The sequence below is a fragment of the Rattus rattus genome, chromosome 2 (genome assembly GCF_011064425.1).
Source record: "Rattus rattus isolate New Zealand chromosome 2, Rrattus_CSIRO_v1, whole genome shotgun sequence".
NCBI lineage: Eukaryota > Metazoa > Chordata > Mammalia > Rodentia > Muridae > Rattus > Rattus rattus.
Window position 1 is genome coordinate 17,289,741 of NC_046155.1, and position 27,119 is coordinate 17,316,859.

At 43.2% G+C, this 27,119-nt stretch overlaps 1 protein-coding gene across 1 annotated transcript in view; it reads left to right on the top strand.

The window, feature by feature from the left end:
• Positions 1-22,175, top strand: part of Prune2 (prune homolog 2 with BCH domain) — a 249,999-nt gene extending 227,824 nt beyond the window's left edge. The window contains exons 13-19 of the mRNA XM_032891689.1: positions 3,485-3,587; positions 4,144-4,275; positions 5,917-6,003; positions 13,763-13,861; positions 17,573-17,608; positions 18,142-18,180; positions 22,124-22,175. Of these exons, the coding sequence (XP_032747580.1) occupies positions 3,485-3,587; positions 4,144-4,275; positions 5,917-6,003; positions 13,763-13,861; positions 17,573-17,608; positions 18,142-18,180; positions 22,124-22,175 (548 nt within the window). The remainder of the gene's footprint in view (positions 1-3,484; positions 3,588-4,143; positions 4,276-5,916; positions 6,004-13,762; positions 13,862-17,572; positions 17,609-18,141; positions 18,181-22,123) is intronic.
• The last annotated feature ends 4,944 nt before the right edge of the window (positions 22,176-27,119 follow it).

A 27,119-nucleotide genomic window follows, 5' to 3' on the forward strand; every position in this document is an offset into this window, starting at 1 on the left:
AGCGTTGCTGGCTGGTGTGTGTGTGTGTGTGTGTCCTGTGACATCTTTCCTTCTCTCTCCATTCCATTTGCTGGCCAGCAAACTTGGGTCACATCTCTTTCATGCCTCTTGTGTCACCTCAGGTAAGGTCTGCGACCACTGCTCCGTAGGGCCTCAGGAGGCTCCATGGTGGAGTTGCTGGCACCCACCCATCCCCGGCCACCACCAGAACATGCATCCTACATCCACCTCTTGTTTATGAGAACAGAGTCTGACAAGTTAAGATTTAAACAACCAAGCTCCACACCAGACCTGTGATTCCAACTACTTGGGAGTCTAAGACAGGGAAATTCTAAATTTAGGGCTTTCCTAGGCTATAGAGCAGTTGGAGGCCAATCTAGACATCTTATTGAATCACTGAATCAAAGTGAATGTAAAAATAAGACTGAAGATGAGGCGCAACAGTAGAACATTTCCACGGCCAGGGCTGGGACTTAGGTGCAATCCCCAATACAAACAGACAGACAAACCAAATTTCATATGAATTATGCTGTTACCAATAGGCAACTTTCCCTGAACAGTGGCATGATTTGGGGTAGAAGATAAGGGGTTAGCTGATCCGGAAAGCATCTGTATAGAGGACTACAGAGCAAAGTTCCTCAGTATACGTACTGTTCCTACTCAATTAATTATTTTAATTTCATTTCATTTTATTTTATTGAGATAGGATCTAGCTATATGGCCCAGGGAATCCTTGAACTAATAATCTTCCTGCTCTGGCATCCCAAGTGCTATGATTGCCAGCATATGCTACCACATCTCACTGGTGAGCAGTTATTTTCCAAGCATGTCCAAAGACTCATTCCAAAGATACCACTTCACTATTTAGGGGACCAGCTTTCCCGTGAGAATCCTCTTCCTCTGTTGCTATCCTTGCACCACCCACCTCCTCTTATTTTCTACCCTTTCATTTTGTCCCATTTCTTCTACCCAAAGTGCCTAGACTTGCTTTTATTTGTAAATTCAGCAACTTTGTACAAAGCCGATGCGTCACTCGGACAGCGGCCCCTGTGTAGTCCTTTGCTAGGTGATGAAGGGATTGCAGTGCCACTGTATTCTGACCACACATAACATTTCTTAGGAATCCTCCAGAAGCAGAAAAGCTCACGGAATAGTCCTGATCTCAGTGAGTCTGACACCTGCGGCTGACAGCTATGTTTGGAAAGATGTGTTCATGCCTGTTCTCCCAGTGGGACTGTGGTGTCAACTCTTTTGTGTTGGTCACTTACATTCTCCTGTGCTGTCTGAACTGTATGTCTTCATGTTAGCTCGCGTCAGCATCCCTTGTGGATTTCCATTGATTTGTGAGTCCTCAGAAGTAAAACTGTTTGAAATGGGAACTCCTCACTTAAAAATACATGTCTCGAGATTTTCTTCATGTTAACACTCTCAGAAGTTGGTAAATAACTAACTAGTAGGAATCGTGGTCTTAAAGCAGCAAGTCCAGAGGGAGGCTGAGGGAATGCTTTCTCACAGATGTGCTACACCAGATGTAATATTGATGTAGGTAGCATCTTAGATATATGGCAAAAAAAAAGACCCTGTACAACACCCCAAATCATTCACCCTTACAAGCCCACAACTGGATACACTGCTAGTTCACTTTACTCCTGCTTTGTTGGTGGTAGAGTCATAATCAGTATCTCTATAAGGGACATCAAGGGGAAGCCATCCCAATCTGCCATCAACATTTGTCACCGCCAGAGCCAGAGTCACAGTTCTGAAAGGGAAATGAAATGTGCTTGAGTTCTGGGAGAACGGGATCAGGCCTAAGGGTACTCTTGTCCTGTCCTGCTCAAAGCTTCAAAGGCATCTCTATGTAATGACTACAAAGTTGGAACCATATAATGTAAACTACAAGTATGTGGATGGGGATATTTAGTGGGCTGGGGCAATGGCTAAGCAGTTCAGGGTTCTACCAGCCTGGTGACATGTGTTTTATGCTCAGAGCTCCTATGATAGAAGGAGAGAACTGACTCCTACAGGATGTTCTCTGATCTCCACTGGTGGGCCAAGGAACATGTTTGTATACACCCATCATACTCAAACACCAGATAGATAGATAGATAGATAGATAGATAGATAGATAGATAGATAGATAGATAGATAGATAGACAGACAGACAGACAGACAAATGTAAGTAGGGTCGGGGTGGGGGGGCAGTGTATGCCTATAGTCCAGCTACTAGAGCAGGAGGATTACAAATTTAGGTCACAGAGTGAGTTCAAGGTAAGTTTGACAGTTTAGCAAGACCTTGAATAAAAACAGTGAAGGATTGGAGAGGTAACTCAGTGGCAGACTCTAGGCTCAGGCCCTGGTAGTACAAATGGACATATTTAAAACCAGTCTAGGGTCTCTCAGTGCTAGAGCGTGAGTGTAAGACTTTTGGGGTCCTAAGTTTAATCCCTCAGCACTCTCCAATGACAATCTGAGGGACTGCCATCCTTTTTATGGATCAGAGACGCAGTTCATTCCAAACACTTACCATAGGGAGTTGACCAGCACCTGCCATCCATCAGGTGCCTCATGTCAGAAATAAACTCTGAGGAAAGAGAATGCTAAAATTATATCAGTTATTTGAAAGGATGGGAATAATGTCCCGAGGTGTTTGGACTTTGAATGGTAGATTTACTTGCATCTCACAGATCCTGTTTTTCTCAGCTCCACCTGCAAATAACACTTCCACCGTACTTCCCACCCAACTTATCTGGAAATGATTCTCAAGTTTTCCCAAATGCATATATTTTCATAGGGCTCAAGGAGAATTTAGGTAGCACTTCCCTCCCCCCCTTTTTTAGTACACTGTTTCTCTATGATATGAAGTTGTGAATTCTGTGCTGTTTATTCTGGGCCTGGCCAGAAGTTACCACATCTTCCTGCACTTCCTGTTATATCCAGAGAATCCAGGATCACTACAGTCAAATGAGTAGGCCTGGAAATCAAAATTAAGGTATTTTGCATGTCTCTCTACTAGGCCCTGGTTACTGGAGTGTGTGGGTCTGGGATTGTATTGCAATTCATTGACTGGATGGTCACAGTTAACTGGATCTCAAACTAGAGAGGACCAATATAGGTCTAATACAACCTCTTTCTCAGCCATCAGAATGAAATTTCATATAGATTAGCATTTTTGTAAATCAGTGTAGTTTAAGTTAAAGACATATGAGTCGATGTGTCTCATACATTCAATACTCTCTATATAAGTGTTAACCATTAAATGATAAATACATGTGTATATATGTATAGGGTATCTTTCACTATCCTTACTTATTTTATGGTATATCATATATTCATACACACACACACACACATACACACACGTACACACACACACGTATACACACACACACACGCTGGACAAGATTTCAGATTTCTCTTTTTAGGAACAATATGAGCTTGTTAAGGGATTTCATTCGGTTACACATATCTTTTCATTTGTCCCCAGGATACTATGGGGACGGTCTGAATGCCATCATTGTGTTTGCTGCCTGCTTTCTGCCAGACAGCAGCCGGGCGGATTACCACTATGTCATGGAAAACCTTTTCCTGTGAGTGGTGATTGGGTTGACCTCTGTGGGCATGTGACGACTGATAAAACATCTTTCACTGAACGGGTTTATGGTCTAGCAGGTCCCAAGCCTTTGATAAGAAGCTAGTAGGATTTCAGTCACAGAGCCTTACTCTAGGGAATTCTGTTCATAGAATAGAAGGTTAAGCAAATGAGTAGAGTTTGGCCTGTAGTTAAAACTTTTATGACATTTCCTTTGGGTATGTTTTTATTCCTGATAGCATGGTCTTGGTGAGGGAAATTTGCCTTCACGGACTCTTGACCTTGTTTAATCTGAGTTGCCCTTAATGTTTGATAACATTGCTGATACTATTTTTTTAATGTCAGCTTTTAAACCCACATATTTTTCTAGGGCGGCTGCACATGTACAGATAAAAGGGCAATGTTGATGCATTGTTCTCAAGAAAAAGATACCACGTACCACCGTTCTTCAATGTCGTTCACCCTGTAATTTGAATGTCACTAAATTGTGGTGTAAATAGAATGAAATTTCTCATGCGGGAACTGAAAACATTTCTCTTCCTTCCTGTGATCAGATATGTAATAAGTACCTTAGAGCTGATGGTAGCGGAAGACTACATGATTGTGTATTTAAATGGAGCAACCCCAAGGCGGAAGATGCCAGGGCTAGGCTGGATGAAGAAATGCTACCAGATGATTGACAGACGGTATGTGTGTGCAGCCATTTAAACCCTGTTGCGACTCCCTCAATAGTTCTCTTTTAGCCTACGGAATACAGTCATGCCTTAGAGAGATACCAGGTCACTCATACATGAAGCAGTAAAGTGTCAAAATATTGATGAAAGTGTCATGTGATACGTAAAGCTAAACCTCCTAGATCTGGTTGGCTGTTGTCCTGAAGCCACAGACCCGACACATTCTAGACTGAAAGTGTGCTGGTGCAACTCGAGTGGACAAACCGAGGTACCCATGAGTCTCAGTGGTGTCGTGTAACCTGGCTACGGTTTTCTGTACTAGGGTCATGATGGTTGACAAAACTCTTGTGTTATTTCAGTATTCGATGACTGCCCCTTTGTGTTCCCCTTCCTCAAGACACTTACCTCTCTGCTCAAGCTGTATTGCCCTCTATAGGAAAATTAAAATACCCAAATGATGAATTTATGTTATCTAGTATGTATTACATCCCATTAGATGAGGCATCTTTCATAAATGCCATGAGAGTGCCCTGTTGACTTCGACTAAAATCTGTTTTATGATCTAACAATAATAAAGTAGCATTGTTAATACTGGAAAAAAATGTGCATGAAAACCAAAAATTATTAAAATGGTCAATTTTCTTTATAAAAGAACAAAATAAGGCTTAGTCAGACCAAATACATTGTCAAGGGTTAGAGGCTATAACTTAGCTGGAAGAATGCTGGCCCATGCACTGTGTCCCATCACCTGCATAGAAACCTATAATCCCTGCATTCCAGAAGTGGCAGTAAGAGGATCAAAAGCTAGAGGTCATCCTTAGCTACCCAGTGAGTTTAAGGCCACAAGACCCTGTCTCAAAACCAAAACCAAAAAAATTAACCAATTAATTAGTTAATTAATGTTAAATAGTAAGAGAGCATATTCTTTCAAGTTAACCAAGATAACGCTGACAAAATTTAAGATCGTCATGAAGCAAAATCATGGCAGTTGTTAGACATTTGTTTGCTGTATCACCCTTCTCTTTCATATTTGCATTGGTGGAAAAATGAGATTTAAGTGTCAAATTATGTCTCAAAATTCATTTTAGGAATTTAGGGAGATAGTTTATGAAGTGCTTGCCAGGGAAAGCACAGGGACCTTTGTTTAATTTCCAGCACTTGGGCAAAAAAGAACTAGGTGTGGTAGTGCATGCTTGTAAGCCTAGTTCTGGGGAGGCAGAAACAAGCAGATTCCTGGAGCTCGCTGGCTGGTCAGCAGAGTCTGACCCGCAAACCTCTGGTCTTAATGAGAGACTGTTTCAGAAAACAAGGTAAATGGCTCCTGAAGAATAACACTAGAAATTGGGTTCTCTGCAGGAATGCATACACACCTATACACATACCCATGCGTATGAACACACACATATGAACACACACACACACACACACACACACGCACGCACACACGTGCATGCATACACAGGATTGAGGATAAAGAGAGAGAAAGCATACAAAAGGCATTCAAAAAATTAACCCTGGACATTCTATACATCAGACATTGTAACCTTCCTAAGAACTCATCCCCAGAACTGCATATATTCTTATTTGAGGATCTATTTTCTATGGGAAAGCAAGTTAGCAATAATCTAAAATTGTTTCCTTTTTTCAAAATAGGTTGCGCAAGAATTTGAAGTCATTCATCATTGTCCACCCGTCTTGGTTCATCAGAACAATCCTTGCAGTGACTCGGCCTTTTATAAGGTATAACTGTGGTAGCCACAAGATGACTGCATGGTGTGTTTTCAAAATACGCAAAAAAAAGGTACAAAAATACAAAGTATGTAACAAGGGCTTGTAAGCTAAGAGGATCCAAGGAAACTTAACTTATACCTGGCTTCCTGGAAGGATTCTTTGTACTGTGCATCAAGAGTCCTCACTTAAAGATGCGATGGCCCACACCTATCAGGATTGTGAGGCAGAAGGATCACAAGTTTCATGCCATAGGGTTCTTTAGTAAACACTTTTGTTAAGTGATATTTACTTTATATAAGTATTTTCCTCAACTATTGCAAAATCTGACCTGTAAATTGCTTCCTGTAAGTGTGGACAATGAAGGTGAGAGTCCCATGTCACATTAGCGAATGCATATGAAATAGAATATTTGAGTGACATGAGACAGTAAAGGCTAGGAAGGACAAAAGTGCAGGCCTTGTGTGTGTCATTTCCTCTGGGCAAGAACTGGGCAGGCACCAAAACTGAGCGAAGCATCTGGGGCAGGTCTGAGAGGTGTCTCGGGCTCAGATGTCAGGATCAACGCTTGACTTAGGCACTATAGGACTTCATGTTTGGGGGTGTGAAGAAAACAAGACACAGTTCATAATGTAGTAAAGGTTGAGATGGTTTAATGAGTGGAACAGGATTTATTTTCCAGAAACCTTTAAAAATAGTATAAAGTCTCACATAACATCAAGGTAGATAATAACTAAATGTAAAATGTGTGTCCGTGCGTGCGTGCGTGCGTGCGTGCGTGCGTGCGTGCGTGCGTGTGTGTGTACATGTAAAATAAGGGAGAGTTGTATTGCTTTTTTGTTTGTTTTTTCACTGTACCTTCCAGATATTTTTAGAGGGAGTGCTATTTTACTTTAACTAATAATAATTAAAATACTAAATATTATTATGACCATATTTATTAGCATTCTTGTTCCTGACTCTAACAATTTAGTAGCAGGATTTTGATGGCAAAAAAAAAAAAATTGAACTGATGATTAAAGTATGAAAGTATGAGGAATTTGATGGATTGACTCTTTTTTTAATGTATTAGGGAGTGTGGGCTAGTAAAATAGTTCAGTGGGTAAATGTTTGCTGCCCAAACCCATGACCTGAGTTCAAACCTCAGAATCCCACATTAAAAGCCAGATGTGGTGGCACACACCTTTAATCCCAGCATGCAGAGAGGTTTCTGTGAGGCCAGCCTAATCTACAAAAAAAAAAAAAAAAAAAAAAAAAAAGTTCCAGGACAGCCAGGGCCATTACATAGGGAAATCCTATCTCAAAACAACAAAAGCAAAACCAAAAACAACAAAAACCCAACCAACCAACCAAACAGATGTGGTCTACATCTGTAATCCCAAAATTCCCATAAGAGATAGCAACAGGAGAATCACCCTGAAACTCATGTCCGGTGCCCTAGAGTAGTGAAGCAGAAATAGGATCCTGCCTCAACCAGGTGACCTGGGAGAACCAGTCCCCCAAATTTATCTTCTGTGGCACAAGTGTGCTCCCCCACAGAGAGAGGAGTAGTATTCTGAATACTATAGAGAGTGCAGGGACTATAAAAAGCTGCTTGTTAACTACAGAAATTCTTTGTTAAGAGAGTAAGAGTTAGTGTACACAGATAAGCTTTTAAAACTTTAGCCTTTTGCTTTATTTATTTTTAATTTATTTTCTGTGTATGTGTGTTTTGCCTAAGAAGGTCAGAAGAGGTTGTCTGGTCTCTGGATCTGAGGTTACAGGGTGCTAAGACTCAAGCCCACATCCTTGGGAAGAGAAATAAGCGATCTTAACTGATGGGTCATGTGTCTAGCCCAAATTTTAGCTTAAAAAAAAATACCAAAAGCCTATTTAAAATGTTGTATGAGCCCTACCTCTGGCCAGACACTGCACAGCAGTACAGAGGTGGCCTGGATATGGGAGAGCTGGCACCTTTACTGGTCAGCAGCTGCTCTGTTCTCCACAGTTGATGGCTTCTGGCGGGGTGCAGGGGGAGAAAGACTTACTTTCCCTAGTGGGTCTGGCCACTAGGAGTTTGAACATACTCCAGTGAGTATATCAACAACACAAAATGGAGTTTTCTTTCCTTTCTCCTTTGTTGGGAGGGGGGTCATGGGTGGAGAGGTGGACACAGGAGGACTGATGGGGTGCATGATGTGAGATTCCCAAATAATCAGTAAGAAACAAAAGTACAAAAAAGTTTTATACAGGCATTGCCTATAAGTGCTGGTGTCTGTGGAGACCAGAAGAGGGCGTCTGAGCCCTTGGAGCTGGAGTTACCGCAGCTTTGAGCCACCCAATGGGGATGCTGGGAACCAAATCCACAGCAGTATGCATTCTTACCGCTGAGCCCTCTCACCAGACCCCCAAATTCAGCTCTTATTAAGCAAGCTTTAGTTTTGGGGCTTTTGAGACAGGGTCTTGCTCTATAACCCCGACTGGCCTGTGACTAACTAAGTAGCCCAAGTCAGGCCAATCTTGAACTGACAGCTTCTCCTGCCTCAGCGTCATCACCAACTCTTTCCTTAACTCCCTCTTCCTCCTCCACTTTTTTTCCTTTCTTCCTCTTTTCTTTTTTGTTTGTTTGGGGCAGGGCTTGTTTTTGTTTTTTGGGGTTTTTTTGTTTCTTTGTTTGTTTTTGAGACAGGGTCTCACTATGTAGTCCTGGTTATCTTGGAGCTTTTTGTGTAGACTAGGGTGGCCTCAAACTCACAAAAATCCTCCTGTCACTCCCTCCTGAGTTCTTGGATTAAAGTCATATGGCAGCAGACCCAGCCTTGCCTCAGCTTCATGAGTACTAGGATTGTGGGCATGAGTCATCATGTAAACATACATTTTTTAATAAATAAAATATTCTTTGCCGTATGAATTTAAAAATTGATAATGGATAGCACACAGTGGCTTAGTGTAGACCACTTACCTACCATGTGCAATGGGCAAGGCCCTAAATTCAAGTCCTAAGATTGTAAAACAAATAGAATTAAATCACCCTAATATGACTGTCCTCTGAGAGGTTTCATTCAGCAACCGATAGAGACAAATGCAGAGACCCACAGCCAAACATCAGGCAGAGCTCGGGGAGTCTCTTGGGAGACTGGGGGGCAGGTTTATGGGGGTCAGAGGAATCAAGGACACCACAGGAAGACCTACAGAACCAATTGACCTGGGCCCATGGAATCCCACAGAGACTGAACCACCAACCAAAGAGCATGCGTGGTCTGGACCCAGGACCCCCTACACATATGTAGCAGATGTGCAGCTTGGTCTTCATGTGGGCCCCCCCAACAACTGGAGCAGGGGCTGTCTCTGACTTAAATGAACTCTGTTGCCTGCCTTTGGATCCCTTTTCCCTAGCTTGGCTGCCTTGTCTGGCCTCGGTGGGAGGGGATGCACCTGATGAGACTTGATGTGCCAGGGTGAATTGTAAGGGAGGCTGCTCCCTTTCTCTAAGGGGCGGGGGGTAGTGGGAGAATCTTGGGAGGGTGGGACTGGAACCAGAGGGGAGGGGCTGCAACAGGGATGTAAAGTGAATAAATGAATTAATGAAAGAAATAATTAAATTATTGGTCGTAAGCAATCAGTCAACGGGTTAGGTCTTAGTGATAACTTTGCTCTTGGTTTCAGGTACTCAACTCCACCATTGACACTTTAGAAACAAGTAAATGCCTGTGATCCAGTCACACTTTATTTCTGATCACTAAATTATTGTTGGTTGGTGTTCTCGTCGGCCATTTAAAAACTCTATGGACAGGGCTGGCTCCATGATTAAAAGAACTTGTTGACAGAGCTTCCAGGGACTAAGCCACTACCCAAAGACTATACATGGACTGACCCTGGGCTCCAACCTCATAGGTAGCAATGAATAGCCTAGTAGGGGCACCAGTGGATGGGGAAGCCCTTGGTCCTGCCAGGACTGAACACCTAGTGAACTAGACTGTTGGGGGGAGGGTGGTAATGGGGAGAGGATGGGGAGGGGAAGCCCATATAGAAGGGGAGGGGAGGGTTAGGGGATGTTGGCCTGGAAACCGGGTAGGGAATAATAATTGAAATGTAAATAAGAAATACTCAAGTTAATAAAGATTAAAAAAAAAAAAGGGGGGGGGAAGAACTTGGTGAACATGTACAATGACTGGAGATCAGATCCCAGCATGCATATAAAAGCTAGACAGGGTCCTGAAAACTCCTATAACCCCATTAGAAGAGGCAAAGCCTGCAAGGTAGCTGTGGCTTTCTGGCTGCTAGCCTAGCTGAAAAAGCACAGGCTCTATCTTCAGCCAGAGGGGGAAAAAAAGACAAAAGCTAATAGAAAAGGATACTTGATGTTGTCCTGTGACCACTCACATGCGCACACACGCACGCACGCACGCACGCACGCACGCACGCACGTGTACACACCATAGCTAAAGAGCAGCATCTTTGGTGAAGGTAAATGAGAAACAAATCTTTAAAATGAGCTATTTGTCTGTGCCAAACGCCCATCACTCCATTGGTGAGAAACTCCACAGCTCAATGACTGCACCCAGGAGCTCCGAATCTCGTGGATTACAGGCAAATTAAATCGGCAGTTACCATTCCAAGTGGAATTGCACTTTGTAGGGGTGATATCTCTAGATAAGGATGCGTTTGAGGGTAATGTGTGAAAAGCATGGTGTGGTGTGGCATGTGTGTGTGTGTGTGTGTGTGTTTGTGTGTGTGTGTGTGTAGAGCTGTCTAGGCCACCTTCAAGGTGAATTTTGAGGGACTGGGTGGGTTAGCTAACAGACTAAGAAGAAATGTAGCTGCCATTTGTTACTTTGTGGGTTCTTCTTTCTTCCACTCTTCTCCGCACTTCCAATCCCCCAGCACTAGACAGGAGAGAGAAAAGGATAGAAAGAAAAGGAGGGGCAATGTTATTAACTACTTTCTGCTGATTAGGGGCTTTGAGTTTCTTGGGGTAAATTTGATCTTTGCCATCAGGATAACCAATTTTTCTTATTTCTTCATGGGGCACAATGACTTAACAACCTGTGACCAACAACAATCAACAGTGATCCACCAACAATTACCAGGCCTCTGAAAACCCCCAGAGTTCCAAACATCATACAATTACAGAAACGATCTACCGCTGGCAAAAACCATGCCCCTGCTAGAGCATGAGGCAAATCTTAGTCAGCTGCTGTGGATGGTCTGAAGCAGCCCCATATCCTGGGATTTAAATGAAAACATATTCTTATCATATTTATCTGTGTTTTTTAAGGAAGCCAAAATTCCAAAATTGTCACTACAAAGAAAAGCAATCCGGGTAGAGGAAAGAGAAAGCGGGAGACCCAAAGGGCAGAGCACGGTGTTTAAAACCATCCATTCCAGTGAACAAACCTTCAGAGGGGTCGGCGTGTGTCTGCTGCCCTCCTCCTCACTTGTCTGCTTAGTCTTTTATTCAACCTCCAGTCTAGTGCCAAACTCCAAAGGAAGTAGTTTAGAGCGTGTTGTTGGGAATGTGTGTTGACTCAGGACTTGGTTGGAAGAATGCAAGTATATTGGAAGCAGTCGGATTGTTCACAAGTCACATTCCCTGGTGAAAGCCACAAGTAAAACATTAATGATAGACGTAAATTTACAAAAAAAAAAAAAAAAAAAAAAGTGTGGAAAGCTACTGAGCAGGAGGGATGGCTAAAAAGCCAATTAACTGGCAGTTCACACAATTCAGAGGCTCATGGAAACCATGAAAGAATTTTAGGTCATTGAGCAAATTCACTTCAAGTGGAATGAAATATCTTTAAACCAGTTTGCAATTACACAAATAAGAAGAAAACGCATTTTCATTCTCCCTTGTCCCCGGGGACAAAGTCTCCACTCGTTTCATCCAGCTCCTTCCAGGCACCTCTATGCACTTACGCACATCTAAGATGATCCCTGTGTTACAGATCGCTCGTGACTCAAATCCAGTTCTATTGGGATGCAGCTTTGAATGTTGACCTCTCCAGAATGAGCTTTCTTACTGAAAGTTTTAACAAGTAAAAAGATCTTTTAATTACACTTTGAAAACTGAGAGGAAAGTAAATCTACACATGCTTTTCTAGTATAATCAAAGTTTGGAGGGGTTGGGGATTTAGCTCAGTGGTAGAGCACTTGCCTAGCAAGCGCAAGGCCCTGGGTTTGGTCCCCAGCTCCGAAAAAAACAAAAAAAAGAAAAGTTTGGAGTCTGGAAGCACTCATCATAGTTCTGCTTGTTAAAATGAATGAACAGAGATGGCAACTAAGCCATAACCCAGACCTATGAGAACACAGTGCTCACGAGTGTGGACTCTGAGGCTAGACCGCACAGCTTCTCCGGGCTCCCCCACTGAGTACCCTCAGCTTTCTTATTTTAAAAAGAGAGAAAATATTATCTTCCTCACCAGGATGTAATGAAAAAAAAGTTAATTCCCATAAACCATGTAAAACAATGTCTGACCAAATACCACACGATTTCCTCATAGGGTCCACCCTCAGTATCTGTGAGGTCAGCCGACCACTGAATGGGGGACGGGGAAACAGTCCCTTCTAGAATGATGGGAAATGGCATCTTTTTTTAAAGGAGATATTAAGTATTATCTAACAAGTACAGCTTTTGCTATAGCCTATACATTACTATGGAAAATATTAATACATACATGGCTTTTTCTTGTTGGGTCGTTTGTTTTCAGAGAGAATTTTCAGTCCGTATACATAATTCCTATGTAAATTCTACAGTACTTTATGAACAGACTTTAACATTATCAGACCTGGGGCCTCCAGGACTAGGTGGTGGTTTCTGGAACCAGTCCACCATGGCTGCTGAGGGAGAGGCAAGTGCAGAATCTGAAAGCCTGGTACTTACAGAACTGGAGAGTAGATTGGTAAACTCAAGGTGCCAGTGTTGGAAGATACTCAAAGGGCGCACAATTTCAGGTAGAAAATGAAGATGCTCAAGGGAGTGCTTATACAACATTGTGGCTAGCATTATGAAATGTGTTTTATGCTTTCCAACTTCTAAGAAGGTAGGCTTAAAATGTTCTCACTAAAAAATAAAACAAAAGAAAATGTGCATGTGAGGTGTCATGGGAGGTGTCATGGGAGGTGTCATGGGAGGTGTCATGGGAGGTGTCATGTGTTACCTAGCACAACGTAGCTGTTCACAAAGCACTCGATACTTCACAGCAACACCTGCTATATGCAGGAAATACACACACAGACACACGTGCGCACACACACACACACACACACACACACACACGGACATGGACACATGCACACACACATTTGTTGATTAAAAATAATGGCTATTCCTAATATTTCTAATAGACATGTATGTATGCATGTGTGTATGTATGTATATATGTGTATGTATGTGTGTTATGCGTGGCATATAACAATAATAAAGAAGAAAGGAATTTGTGAGGGGAGGGGAGGGTTAGATGCATGACGGAGATGCAGTGCTCATGTATTAACTTCTGAGAAATTAAAAATATTAAAAAGCAGTTATGAAACTGGGCCCATAACAATGGCCGAGATAATGCTATCCTTTCTGTTCTGCAAGCACACTGGGTCAAGCTTGAGCATATCAGGATTTCAGGATGTGGGTATAGGTCAGAGGGCAGCTTAGCGTGTGTGAGAGCCTGGGTTTTGTCCCCATTTCCCCATTGACAATAATGTAGAAAAGAATTGCAAGAAGACCCTTGGGGAAAGACGATGGCTTTAGGACGGAAGTGTAGCCACTGATGAAGTAAGTCTTCTTTTCTTTTTCTTCCAGCTCAAAATTCAGCAGTAAAATTAAATATGTGTCTAGTTTATCCGAGCTCAGTGGGCTGATCCCCATGGACTGCATCCACATTCCAGAGAGCATCATCAAGTAAGTGTGAGGGCTTCAGAGTGCTGGTGAGAAATTACTCACCAGAGAAGGGGGACGGGAAACAGTCCCTTCTAGAATGATGGGAAATGGCATCTTATTTCTAAAGGGGATATTAACTGTTAGCTAATAAATAAAGCTTTTGCTAGAACATTGCTATTCTTTCGGATCCTCTTTCACGGAACTTGTAATGATTAATTATTGACTTTTAAAATTGTTTATTTCATACAATATATTTGATCATATTTTTCCAACCAAGATTAACTATTGACATTTTTACCTTGAAATTTGTTTCCACCCTGGAGACATCCTTAGTATTAACTAGGACATTAATACCTGTTACACTACACTTTATATTAAGGTCTTCCCATAATTTGGATTTTTTTTTCCTTAAGTAGTTTGTACTTAATCCTAGTACATGACCCTAGAAAATAGATACAGAGAAAAGACTATTCAAATCCCTCCACCTCCCCACCTTGTCCTCAACGCCTTTAGACAGAAGATTAGAGAGTGCCTTTGTTGAGGAGTGGGTGGGTGGTGAGAAATAGCTTCCTTGCTTAGGACCAGGGAGGGAGGCAGCCTGGGTGGAAAGCACGTACACTGTGGGTGTGCAGATTATGTCTGAAAGTAGTAATAAAAGCTAACTCCAAGTATTTGGCTCTGGAATATGAAGACAGATATCAGAGGATGGACATTCCCATCTGATACATTGTTGCAAAGAACCGCTAATTCTCTGTGGGTCCTGTCCTGCTTTTGTCTCTTGGTGTGTCTGATTAACCTGTTCTTGTTTCATTGGACTTGAAAGGGACTTGATCACCGGCTCTAAGAAAAAGACAAGTGCTCTGTATCTCCCTCCAGAAAATAGATAGCCAAACAGACTTTCTGATGAGGCCTCCAAAACTATCAGTAGCACACACATAGAAGCTGGGGTCTTCTCTTTTGCCATTACCGCTTACCCTGGAACAAAGAAGAGCTGTGTTTGTATAGCTCACTTAACTTAATTGGGCCCCATTTCACAGATGCCAGGGAGGTAAGTGAGTAAGAAGTTACCCATGGAAGTAGGAGGAGGGATCAGGCAGGAATAGGACCAGAGTTCATATCCAAATTATCCGGTCAGCAAATGTCCTCATGCTTTTCTAGTAGGGTTTTCATCTTTCTCCAGGTGTCATCCTAAGCCCAATGGCTCACAAATAGATGTATTTGGTTTCTCTCCATCAGCCAAATCGGTCCCTAACACTGGCTACTGACAACCTTACTAGAGTCAGGTGACTCAGCTTAGCCGCACAGTGTTTACCAGATCCTAACCAGGGTTCAGTCTTCAGGAGCCTCACTGAGTCTCAACCAGTGCACCCTCCAGCTCTGGCCTATATGCCAGAAGCTGCATCCTGTCTCCCAAACCCACCCTTCCTTTAAAAAATAATGATATGGAGTAACTGGGGGTTCCTGCGAGCAATGGAAGCTTCAGGTAAGCAGCGATGGTGGGATGGTGTCTAGGGTCCTGGAAAATTAATAGCCAAAAGTCACACCAGGTCACTGGCTTCTGGGTCCTTTATTCCACAGACTCAAAGAATGAATTTCACAGACAATGGGGAGGATGAGTTTTAGAATGGAGGTTAGTTTGTAGACAAGATACCAACAGAGTTCCTGTACAGTAAGAACAGGTCCCAAGGAAAGGGTGCCATCAAATGTCCCTATCTAGGGGTTAATATGACTTTTCTAGATTGAGACATGGGACCATGTTGGGATAGACAGGGGATCTGATCAGCCCAGCTGTCCCACGTACCACATATTCATGTGCCCGAGTTTCTATCACAGCCTCATATATCGCTTCCAGACAAGAGTATTCTATGTAGAAAAGGGGCAGGGGGGATAACAAGAAACCAGATCAGGACTATATGCCCCAAACACACTTGCGTTTCTAGCCTCAAGCCAGGACATAACTACAAACATTTCTGGCTTCTGTCCAAGGACAAAAACCAGATCTGATCCTTTCTGAGGAGCTGCCCCTAAAAGAGCCTGACAAGCTTCTGTCTCCAGTCCTCATTTGTCCAACACCTCTTGTACCTTTGCAAAAGATGACAAGGACATTCTCACTTACTAAGGGAGTGAACAGTGGCTATTTTCCAGGAAATCAGCAGGGCTTCCGTGGCGTGTCGGAGACAGTGGGATGAAAAGAGGGCAGGCTTCAGAGGCAATTTGATGTGAACCTCCCCTTCCACCTCTCAATGTCTGAGGCTCCAGGCAGCCTATGAAAACCCTCCCAGGCTTAATGTTCACATCTGTAAAAATGGGGAAATAGTTCTCAGAGCGTGGATTGGCCTGAGGACTGAAGGAGAGCAGTAAACAGAAAGCTACTATGGGCTATGATTGAGTTGCTTTGGCGACTTGCTGTACTGTGGGTCTGGGGAGGGGGGTTCAGTTGAGAAGCTAGTCATAGCCAGGCACCTTCCGTGTATTCTCAAGGGGTGCATTTTTTGGAAAAGCTGCTTCAAGAGGAAGAGTTCCATTTAGAAAGACTTGTTTTCTGGAGGAAGAACCTAGCACTGTGGGTCCTCCTGGTCCCTCCCCATCTGTTTCCTCCTGCCATTGTTATACACCCCAGGGCATTTTTTTTTCTGCCATGTCCTTTACTAACACCCGTCGCTTCATCTTTCACATTGTGAAATTTTCAAATCGAACACAGTCAGAACTATTTGCTTTTACTGAATGACATTCAGAGCATCTGATCCCAGACAGTCCCAAGACCAGAATTCAGCTGGGTAGGGCCTGGCATCAATGGGATGAGTGCAGTTTATATTCGTTGATGGCAGTTGGCCCTTGTTAGCTAGGGACGGTTGTGGTCAATAGAGTCACTGTAGACACTCGGTGAACATGAGCCACTATTCCTGAGGGAAATCCGGGGCTGGATGCAATGTTCTCATCATCCACCAGTATATAACCTTGGCTCACATGTGTGTCTGTTAGAGAAAGGTTCTTAGTGTATACACATACTGTTGACTAGTGAGTAGCAACCCTTTGCTTGGCCAGGTGTGGTGGCAAGCACGTGTGATCACAGCACTCAGGAGACTGGAACACAAGGTCCCTGAGCCTGAGGCCAGCCTGGGCTACACAGAAAGACCGTTTCCCAAACAACCAAAACAAACCAAAATTTTGTTCTCAAGGCCCCAGTACCACAACTTGTACCTAAAACAATCTTAAGGGCCACACATGTTTTCTGTGAAATGCACTGGCTTTCTCGTGCCCACAAACAGGCAATGTTGGGTAACATGCTTCACCACTGTTTTAAATAGCACAACCACCAGCCAAAAGCACAAAAATGTGGCAAACATTTAGCAAAGAAACTGTTTGAGACAGGAAGGCACCACCTCATCCTGCTGGATTTCTGCCGATTCTGTGCACACAGGGCAAGAATTTTTGTCACCTTGTCCGTGTCCACAAATGACTGAAAGAACTGTACATTGATTTTGGGGATTTCAGATGTCTTAGTGAGCAGGCAAACTTGCAAATATTGAATCTAGAAATAGTGAAAATTGATTCTATATTTATGAATTGTAAATTGACAATTGTGCCTAACACGAGTAAGTTTTCCCTCCATAGCCCGTTGTTGTCTGGGTGAGTGTTTTTCTCTCATGTTCTGACTGATGAAAGCATTTACCTGTCATTTTCCCCACCCTTCCTCGCTGTCCTCACTGCCTCCGTTTCTTATCTTGTAAGGTACGATGAAGAGAAATCTTTTAAGAGAAGTGTGAGGTAAAAAACAATCTGGAGATCTGTATTCACGCTGGACCCCCCCTGTGTGTGTACTCCGGTCTTGTATTTGTGGGTGACCTCAACATGCTGCCGGAGGAAGAGTCCGTTTATCAGTCCTTTGTGTTCCTGTCAAAGTCTTTGTCCTGTGTGCAAAGCTGTTGAGGTCAACCCGGTTTGCGACTGAAACCTACTAAAGAGATACCCCCCTGACTGGCCCAGGCTGCAAGCTAACTTTAACCAGACCCAGCACACTGATACGAATGCTCTGAGCTTTATTTAGCCAGCATGTTGCTCAACCCCTACAACATCTACATCACCTTCACGACAGGATTCTCAAAGCAAACATACATTACTGCCCAACAGGCAGGAATAGCACCCTGTTTAGCCCAGTGTGTCTCCAAGGGCCCGAAGACAGTTATGGAAAAAAAAAGCCAACACTCACCTCTTCCGTTTGGCTCCGCTTCGCTCACGCTCTGCTTGCTTTTGTTTGTTTGTTTCTTTCTTTTCTCCATCGATAATTTTTGCTCGTGCAGACTGGATGAACAACTGAGGGAAGCGTCAGAAGCGGCTAAGTAAGACCTGGGTTTTCATTTTTGCGGCTGGTGTGATGTTGGCCCGCGTTTCAGGAACGACTGGGGGGATCTGCATGCCTGATGTTTTCTTACTGCGCCCTGATAATAAGGCTGTACCTTGAAAATGCCCTTTTTCCTGTGGCCCATGTACTCACTGATGTTTTCATTATAATCTATTTTCCCATAATCCTGGTTACCTTGAGGAAGGCATTTGTCACTGTTTAATTTATTTTTGGTTGGATCTGAAATTCAGGATATCACCAGAAAACACATCACAGACATTGTTACATGGAGTATTGCGTCTGCATAACCTTTAACTATATCGAGGCAACAGAACCACTCCCATTCATATCATAACAGTAACAAAGAACTGGGAAGATTTGTGTAGAATTTGTTTTATAGCCAAGATTTAAATCACACTCTGAGGCTAGAGGGATGGCATTGACTGTTCTTGTATAGGACCAGGGTTCTATTCCCACATAAGGGCTCACAACTGTCTGTAACTCCAGGTCTAAAGGATCCTAAATCCTCCTCTGGCCTCTCCAAGCACTACATGTACACACAGTGCACAGACATGCATGCAAACAAAACATTCACACACATAAAATAATAGTGAAAATCAACGAATGCTTGGTTTAGCTTTTGTTATTGTTTTTTTTTTTTTTTTTTTTTTTTTTTTTAATAACGCTATTTTCATTGGGGCCAGACACTGCTCGGTCTTGGTGAAACACAGTCCTGGAAAAGGGCAAAGATATACTGTCAGGAAACATAAAATGAACACAGGCCGAGTGATGTTATTAGATGGATTATTTAGTGAGGAAACCAGTGGAGTTCCCATGAACTTGAGGAGAATTTAAGCTGCATATCTGCAGCCATCACTCTTTGCCTTGTTCCAAGGTACCACATGGATACCTGAGACCACATACAGTTCCAGCCCCTGATTGCACTGTTTTCCTCTACAGACATACCTGTCATTCACAATGGGTAACGTGCTATGCCAGAAGTTACTTAAGACTTAGGAATGATTTATTTCTCTAGTTTTCCATTTACTGTTTTTGACAGCTTGCAATTGAATCTACAGAAAGTCCAAGTGCAGATTTTAGGTATGGGGAATTCACAAAAGGCTGTTTGGATAAGATAGTTGGGTTAGATATCTAGTTAGTTAATGTTCAGTGGGGCAATAAAGTGACACGAGGCTATCTTTCCACCGGACAGAGATAGCTATATCACTGCGGGAAATAAATCTACAAGTTAACCTCTGCCCAGTGGGACTGAGAGACAGCCCTGGAATGTCAGGCCAGAGCTGACTGGACAGATCCCCAAGTCATGCTCTTTCCTCATTTCCAAGACCGCAAAGACATTATTAAATATATACAACAGCTATCCAGAAAGCCTGCCATATTACATTAATCTCCATTTTAAATGGTTCTTATAATGTTAATTTTTACAACAAAAGCAAAAATCCTGAACAATGTTCAGGGCAGCTACCAATTCTAAATAAATGCTAAGTAGTGAATTTATCCTGTACGGCTACAAATGTCTGCTCATTAAAACAACCCACCTAGCCATTGGTGTTGCAGGTAGCCTATAGAATTATTTGCCTAAAATCTGAATCTTTTACATGTTAAATGCCTGAATAAAAATTATTAGGTCTTGGCATTCTTGATGTAGATTCGTTGGGTAAGCCATTTGCCATAAGAATCCAACCCCAGTTCATTCTACTCTTTTCGATTATGAAATTTAACAGTGTTCACACACTCGAGTGTATATAAAGAAAGCGAACTGAGCTCTGTTGACCCCACAGGGGGTTGGTTTTCAGTATTTTTCTCGTTCTTGTTTCTGAGTCTCCCCATGGTGGCCTTCGCTAGCCTGGATCTTGCTTACTAGACCACTCATGAATATCCACCTGCCTCTGCCTCCCAAGGACTGGGATTAAAGACGTGTGCCACTGCACCTGGCCCACAGAGGCTTGGAATGCCTCAAAATCCAACCAGGTTGGTACCCCTTGGACCTCCTTAACCATGTTTTAGCCTTAGATGCAGTCCCTAAATCCTGGGGCAGACTCTGTATGAGTGTTAGCTCAGAAAATATGATCCTTGTTTATCTAAAATTGGAAGCCAGCTCTCCCCAGGTTCGTTCTGTTACTGTGACTGTGCATGTGGCTTTGTTAGAAAACTTTGGACTTCTCTTACCTGAGTCGGATAGTAAACATTAAAGAACAGAGCCTTCCTAGCTAGTGCCTTTCCCCATCCCTAAGACATTTTAAATCCTCATCCTCCCCATCATGTTGGTACATGTGGTACAACACACCTCAAGCTATTCAACACCCTTCCTTTACCTCCATAGAACTGGCTCTGCCTGACAGCTTTCTTTCGAACCCTATATCCACACAGAGGTAGGACATACTTTTGAAGGGTCTGTGCTATATGCAAACCCATTCTTAGTTCGCAAACGAGGAAGAACCCATCTGCTGCCGTTTCAGTGGTAGCATTTAAACACCTGAAATCGCTGTTCTCTTTCGAGAGAGATCAGCTAAAGTTAAAAGGCAGAAAGCCTGGGCTTAGGAGGTTTCCCTTTCTTGGTTCTGCTCCAGCTTCGCTGGCCTTTGTAAGCTCACTGCCTGCTGTCTAGGCTTGCCAAATCTTCTCCATAAAAATACCAGACCACCAGCAGGGTGAGGAAGGGAAGGGAGGGTGCCATGGGTAGCAAGGGAAACAGCCACCTGACAGTTTCAGGAAAATACTGAATTAGTCTTAAACACTCATGCAAGTGGAAAAATCAGCTTGTTCAGTCAGACTCAGCAGAAAAGAAATTCTTGCATTTAAAAAGGATTAGTTTGACTAGAGTTGTGGCTCTGCAGTTAAGAGCGCTTGTTGCACTTGGGGAGGACCTGGCTTGGGAGGATCTGGTGGCCCCAAACCATATGGCAGCTCGGCGGTATCCAGCTCCATCCTCTGACCTCTGCAGGCAACAGGCACATATGCTGTGCACATACATACATGCACACAAAACAGTCATACACACAATTTTTAAAATCTTTTTAAAAAATAAGTAAAAAGAACCATAGACTCTTTTAAATCATTTTTCCCATTTGCTGGAGGAGGTCCGGGGGTAGAGACTTACCAGAGGAGGAAACAGGTATAAAAGCTGAAGTGTACTAAATATTAGGGATTGACATAAGGTGAGTTTGAAATTCGTAAGCACAGTTATCACACTGATGTTATGGATATCAAGAACAGCTAAGTTACACAAAGACATGGGCGCCTTCAATAACTTTGATTTCACCGTTTGCTAAGGCTACTCCTCTGTTCCTGGACCTGTCTCGCTTAGGTAGTATTAGAACTCATAACTGCACCTGAGCACTGCCAGCCCCCCACCACCCTCCAGTAGGGGTGAGTGTCCTGCCCTTCTCCTGCACTGACATCAAGTAGAGATGACCTGAGAAGTCTTTCTTTCCACACCGTGAAAAATCCTTCTTGTGAAAACTGAAGGTTGACTGTGTGGCGTGCAGACAAAATTCAGATGTTTTTAAAGTTTTCCTTTATGTCTAAAAATTTTTTTTATTATTTGAGCTATGTAATTTTTTTCAGTATTTATCTTCACTGCATAAGAACAGATTTAAAAAGTAAGAAAAAGTGACTTGGACAGATAACCACTGGAGGTATTTGAAGATTATTATTATTATTATTATTATTATTGATATTTTTATATCTCAGTCAATGGCTATATCTCAGGCATGATGCTAAAATAGCATCATTTTTTAGTAACATCATTTGTTCTGGTATAAATTTGGGATTGAAAAAGGAGTAGCAAATGGTACCAGATTAAACAGTTTCAAATGCTCCAACCAGAGATGCTGACAAGGCAGTAATAATGAGAAAATGTTAACTACTTCCTGTTTGTTTGTTTGTTTGTTTGTTTGTTTGTTCTCCTCTGCACTCAGAACTAGCTGCCTTTACAATGATCCAGAAATGACTTCTATGGAAAAGGAGTAAGACTCACCACCAATAACAGCTATGCGCTTACATGTAGTATGGGATGGCTGGGCTCAAGGAAACTGGTGCATCCAGGATTGGGTAAACTTAACGAGATGTTCAGCTTTCACGAACTCTGATCCTGAAATGACCAAGTGACAGAGACATTTGCCAGCTACTGTTGTCTCAGTGATCGCCACAAAAGGCAACCGAATGCTTTACCTGATGTCCCACTTTCTCACTCCAAAAATTTGCAAAGGAATTTTGGGGCCAGTTGTAAAAATGCTGGGGCAAGAGGAATGCAAAATGGCTTTCAGAATTATATCATCCATCACAGTCAGGGAACCTTCCGTGTGAATTTGATATTTGGTGACTAGAGGAGAAATATCTTTGCTTTGCAAATTCTAAGAGGCAGTTGATCCTGCCTGGGACTTCTGGAATTATATAGTTAGATATATATATTGCTGTCCTGTAAAAATTGAACATGCATAGAGTTCTTAGCCTGTATCAGACTCTGTAAGAAATCATACTCAGTACCTGATAACATTCTAGAGTAAGCTTATGGGGTACATTTTACAGAAGAGAAAAAGGAACTGTGGATAAACCATGTTTTGCAGCAATTAAAAACGGGGTCAAGGGGTGAGGTGGGGTTTGAATCTTGACCTTGCAGATCCAGAGTTGGTGGCTTTCAAATCAGAGAGGTAGACGTATGGAAAGGTTGCCGCTTCTCATCTAACAAGGGACAGACACTGTTCACATGAGACTGCCCATGTCTGTTTGGATGCCCAGCAAGGGCATCCTAATTTGGCTTGAATGAAGATTATTCTTGTTGCCAGGGACCAAGAAAGACAACCAAAGATCAACCTAAACATATCTTGTCACACTCTCCTCCGGGTCCAAAGTGAAGATAGAAAATCAGCAGTGTCTGCAGCTGCCTTGTTGACCTTACAGCTTAAAGGAAGTTTAGGGACAAAACACTGAGTCCCAACTTTAAAAAAGGAACAAAAAGCAGGATGGATGTTGTAAGGGGACATTCTGAATCATGTAGTTTTTTTCTTACAGGTCACTCTTGTCCAAACTTTTGAGATGACAGCAGCATTTGCTTCAAGCAAAGATGTTTTTGCAAAGCAAACATACCTCAGCTTCTCATTCCACTGTAATCTATCTTTCAAATTCAGAGCATTTTAGAAGCACTGCCCCCTAAACACAAACAACGCCCACTGTTCAGCTTGCCCCTCATTGGCCTATTGCTGCTACATCTTGGAGCTTACCCATTCCTCTGCCTGCCTTGTTTGTCTGTTCCCTATTGGTGAGAGGGCTTTGGGGTTGGTGTACAGGGTGATGCATCTATTCCTGTGTGGCTTCCATCCGGGGCTGGGTGGGAGGAAAGGAGCCATGCTGTGAATTGCTGATGTTACTTCCCATTCTTAGAAGAACATGTCCCCTAGAAGTTTCCCTTTCCTTCATCCCTGTCTTTCCTGAGCACCTACCAGGCATCATCTCCCTGAGCAGCAGGATGAGACCCCAGACAGAAAACTAGAGTGGGCAAGAATTCTCTCCCTTGACCTCCAGACCGGTATTTCTTTGGTTGCTTGCGTACATGCTTTAACCTGTTCATCTTCTCCAAGCCTCTGGGGAGATAGTAGAGTCCTGCCTATATGGGAGCATTTTACCCCTGTAGCTAGGACTGAAGGGACGAACTGCAAATTGGGCCCAGGCCTTTCAAGGGTGCTCAGTCCAGCTAAGAATGAAGGGAGATGTAAGAGACCTGTTGTGGCCTCCCGTTCTCTACAGAGAGAAGGAACATTCTCCTGCTTTGCCACCCCTCCTCCATAAAACACAAGTGTTTTAAACTGCTACTAAACAATATTGCCACCTGCCTTGTAAGGAACCTCACTTAGTGCACGCGAGAGGTGAGCCCAGCCTGTCGCTGAATGGTAGGTCACTCTGCACAGGGCCAAGCCGGTTATGGACAGTTAAGCTCCTCTTCCCAGGCTGGAGGAATCCCCCGTCTGCTTTCAGTTCTGGTCAAAGGTTGCCATCTGTGTCAGTCTCAAAAGGGACGCTGTTAGGAAATTACCTTCCGTGCTTTCCACCTCACGTTAGGTTTGGATTTTAGTCATCCACATGACAAAGTTAACACAGGGCTATCTCCATTTGTAATGTATTTTTAAATGAGATGGTCAACGGCTCCATGTGGCGAAGGTGAATCAGAAACAATATCAGTGCCTTCATTAACCCCACAAGGTAACCGTTGTCTTAAAAGCAATCTGCAGAGTGGTTTCCTGTACCAGCTTATCAGGAAGTTGTCCTCGGCTGCTCTTTCTCTACTCTGGGTAAACAGCTTTTAGTCTTTCAACTATTTGGTCTTGAAAACAAAACAAAACAAAACAATGATTTAAACCCAAAAACGTTTCGCAAAGGAGTCAGAACAACAAAAAAGAAGTGTTGAGATATATATTCTGGCGTGTTGGATCAGGTCTCTGTCAAAGGCCTAGACTGCAGTTACCAACTCAGACCGAGCCCTGGCTTCCAAGTACATCATAGAACCTCTTAGAACCAAATGCATGTTTTAAATGTCCTGCTTTGTGCAAGTTAGAAACAGATGTGAGGGTCGAGTAGATGAAAGAAGACACCGCCCAACTGGAAACCTGCAGATAGTAAGTCAGATCCTTGATGGCACAAGAAATAAACAACCCCAGTGTCTGGTCCCCTTTGAGCTGTCCCTCGTCATATCTGTCACAGCAGCCTCTTCAAGCTCGAATTATTGTCAAGGTAGATCTACTCCTTCCCTAGTGGTGAGATAGGCTGTGTCAACCTATCTCCATGGGATACATTCCAGAAATGGGAACTGGAAGGATGTGGGTCATGCGGTCAGTGAGCGCAGATACACACTGCTGAAGTTACTGAGGGAATTCCAAAGGAAAACCACCACATTTGCACACCCTAGACCAGCAAGTTCTCTAGAGTACACGTGGCTTTGTCTGCAAAGTTACTAGAAGGGACTTGCTCGCCACATAGGCCAGAGGAAAGTCCACCCCAGGAAGACCGATGCGTTAGAAGGACAGAGAGAAATCCAGACTTCGTGACATGTTGCTTTCCCATTACTGGCCCTTCTTTGTATCGTGACTAGAGTCCTCTCCGACTGTTCACTGACTCTAGTTCTCTTCCTGTGTATCTGTGTATGCATCCAAGATGATGTTTGTTCCATGTTAGAGAGGAGCTAAGAGAACTAAGAAAGCAAGTTGATGCTTAGCTGCCCCAGAGACACTATGCAGACCCAGTTCAGGGATGGAGGCTCTCTGGAAGGCTTCAGGCATGAGCCCTTGTTCAAAGGCAAAAGAACCTGAAGTCTGAGGTCTAAAAGGACCTGCAGGAGAAAAGACTTCTGGTCAGGGAGGGGTGGTGTGAGCAGACAGCAGGCTCTGTCCGGCTTCTGTCACTTTCCATTTCATCCAGCACCCAGTCTGGTAGACCCTGCCACTCATTCAAGACGGGTCTTTACCACCCAGCCCAGACTCTACAGCTGACATATTCACAGACCCACCCAGAAGCATGCTGTACCATCTCTTCAGCCAAGTGGATGCCAAATCCTGACTATCACAAGAAAGGAAAGTGGTCACGCAAAATAGGAAGACATAGAGATATTCTTTATCTGATTTCACTTCGGGTTTGAGGCTTAACGTGAACCTTCCATTCCTGGGTCTTTTTGAAATGGTGTAAAATGCTTCCGTGAGCATTTCTGTAAAAAGAAACAGCCAATATTATTTACCTATTTATTTATATGTGTGTGAGTATTTTGCTTGCTTGTATGTCTGGGCACTGTGCATGCTCGATGTCCACAGAGGCTAGCAGAGGGTGTCGAATTTCCTAAGTTATAAACAGTTGTAAATTGCCACGTGGGTTATGGGAATCTAACCCAGGTCCTCTGGAAGAGCAGCCATGATCTTAACTGTGGCGCCATCCCTTCAGCCTCGAGTCAATACTTTGTAGAAAAACTTAACAACTGGCAGATTATTTCCTAGCATAAAAAGCTTAGGCAATTTCTTTAAATTATTTGAAGAAAGATAAAAGTAAGTGGTGCCTGAGTTGAATGTTCCTCATTGGTGTGTGTTCTCTCCCCTCAACCCACTTCCATCCAGCATTGACCTGAAGCTGAAAGAAAAGCCCTAATGGCCTGCGGGAGGAATCGCTCTCTGCTTCGTGATTTTGCTGGGACGCACCTACCTGGAAGCGACAGAAATGGTGACATCTCCACTTTGCACCACCTGGTGCCATTGGAAACCTCCAGGGGGAAAAATGGGAAGAGAATTTGTTTACGGTTAACATATTTTATGAAATGTTGTGTATTTTCCTATTTTGCCAATTATGTGCCTCAATGATTTTAGTTGAACCTTAGCAAGAAGATAGGACCTTCCGTTTTACTCTGACGTTAATCCTTGGTGCAGTGGGACTCGGTTCCTTAGACTGGTGTTTACCGAAAGCAAAGCCTAACTCTGTTGTTTGACAGACGTAGATACATTTCTGTAGACTGACTGAACTTCCCTGCAGAGCTTGCTCTAGAGTTAAGATGCACAGGGCTTGCCTTGTCCTGTGAATGTGGCTCTCTGGAACTCTACGAAAAGCTGAGCCTGAATAGGACAGACAGACAGATAGCAAACCCCCTTCAGCTAAGGCATCTGCTCCCTTCCTATCCACATCAGTCATCTTTCAGTTTTTCAGAAGGAACCTGGGCTCTCTAACCCATGTACGCTTTACTTTCTGTATCTGTTTGTAAATCGCTCCTTTACAACATCACTCCCTAATGGTCTCTGAAGAACTTCATATTGTGAAACTTAAGATGAACTATGCTTCAGGCCACAGAGCAGGCTCCAACCTTTACGATTTGTGTGCCAACTCCCAGGTGGCCCACTCAGAAATTATTGGGTAACATCGAATCATCCAAAATTAACACTCAGATGCATT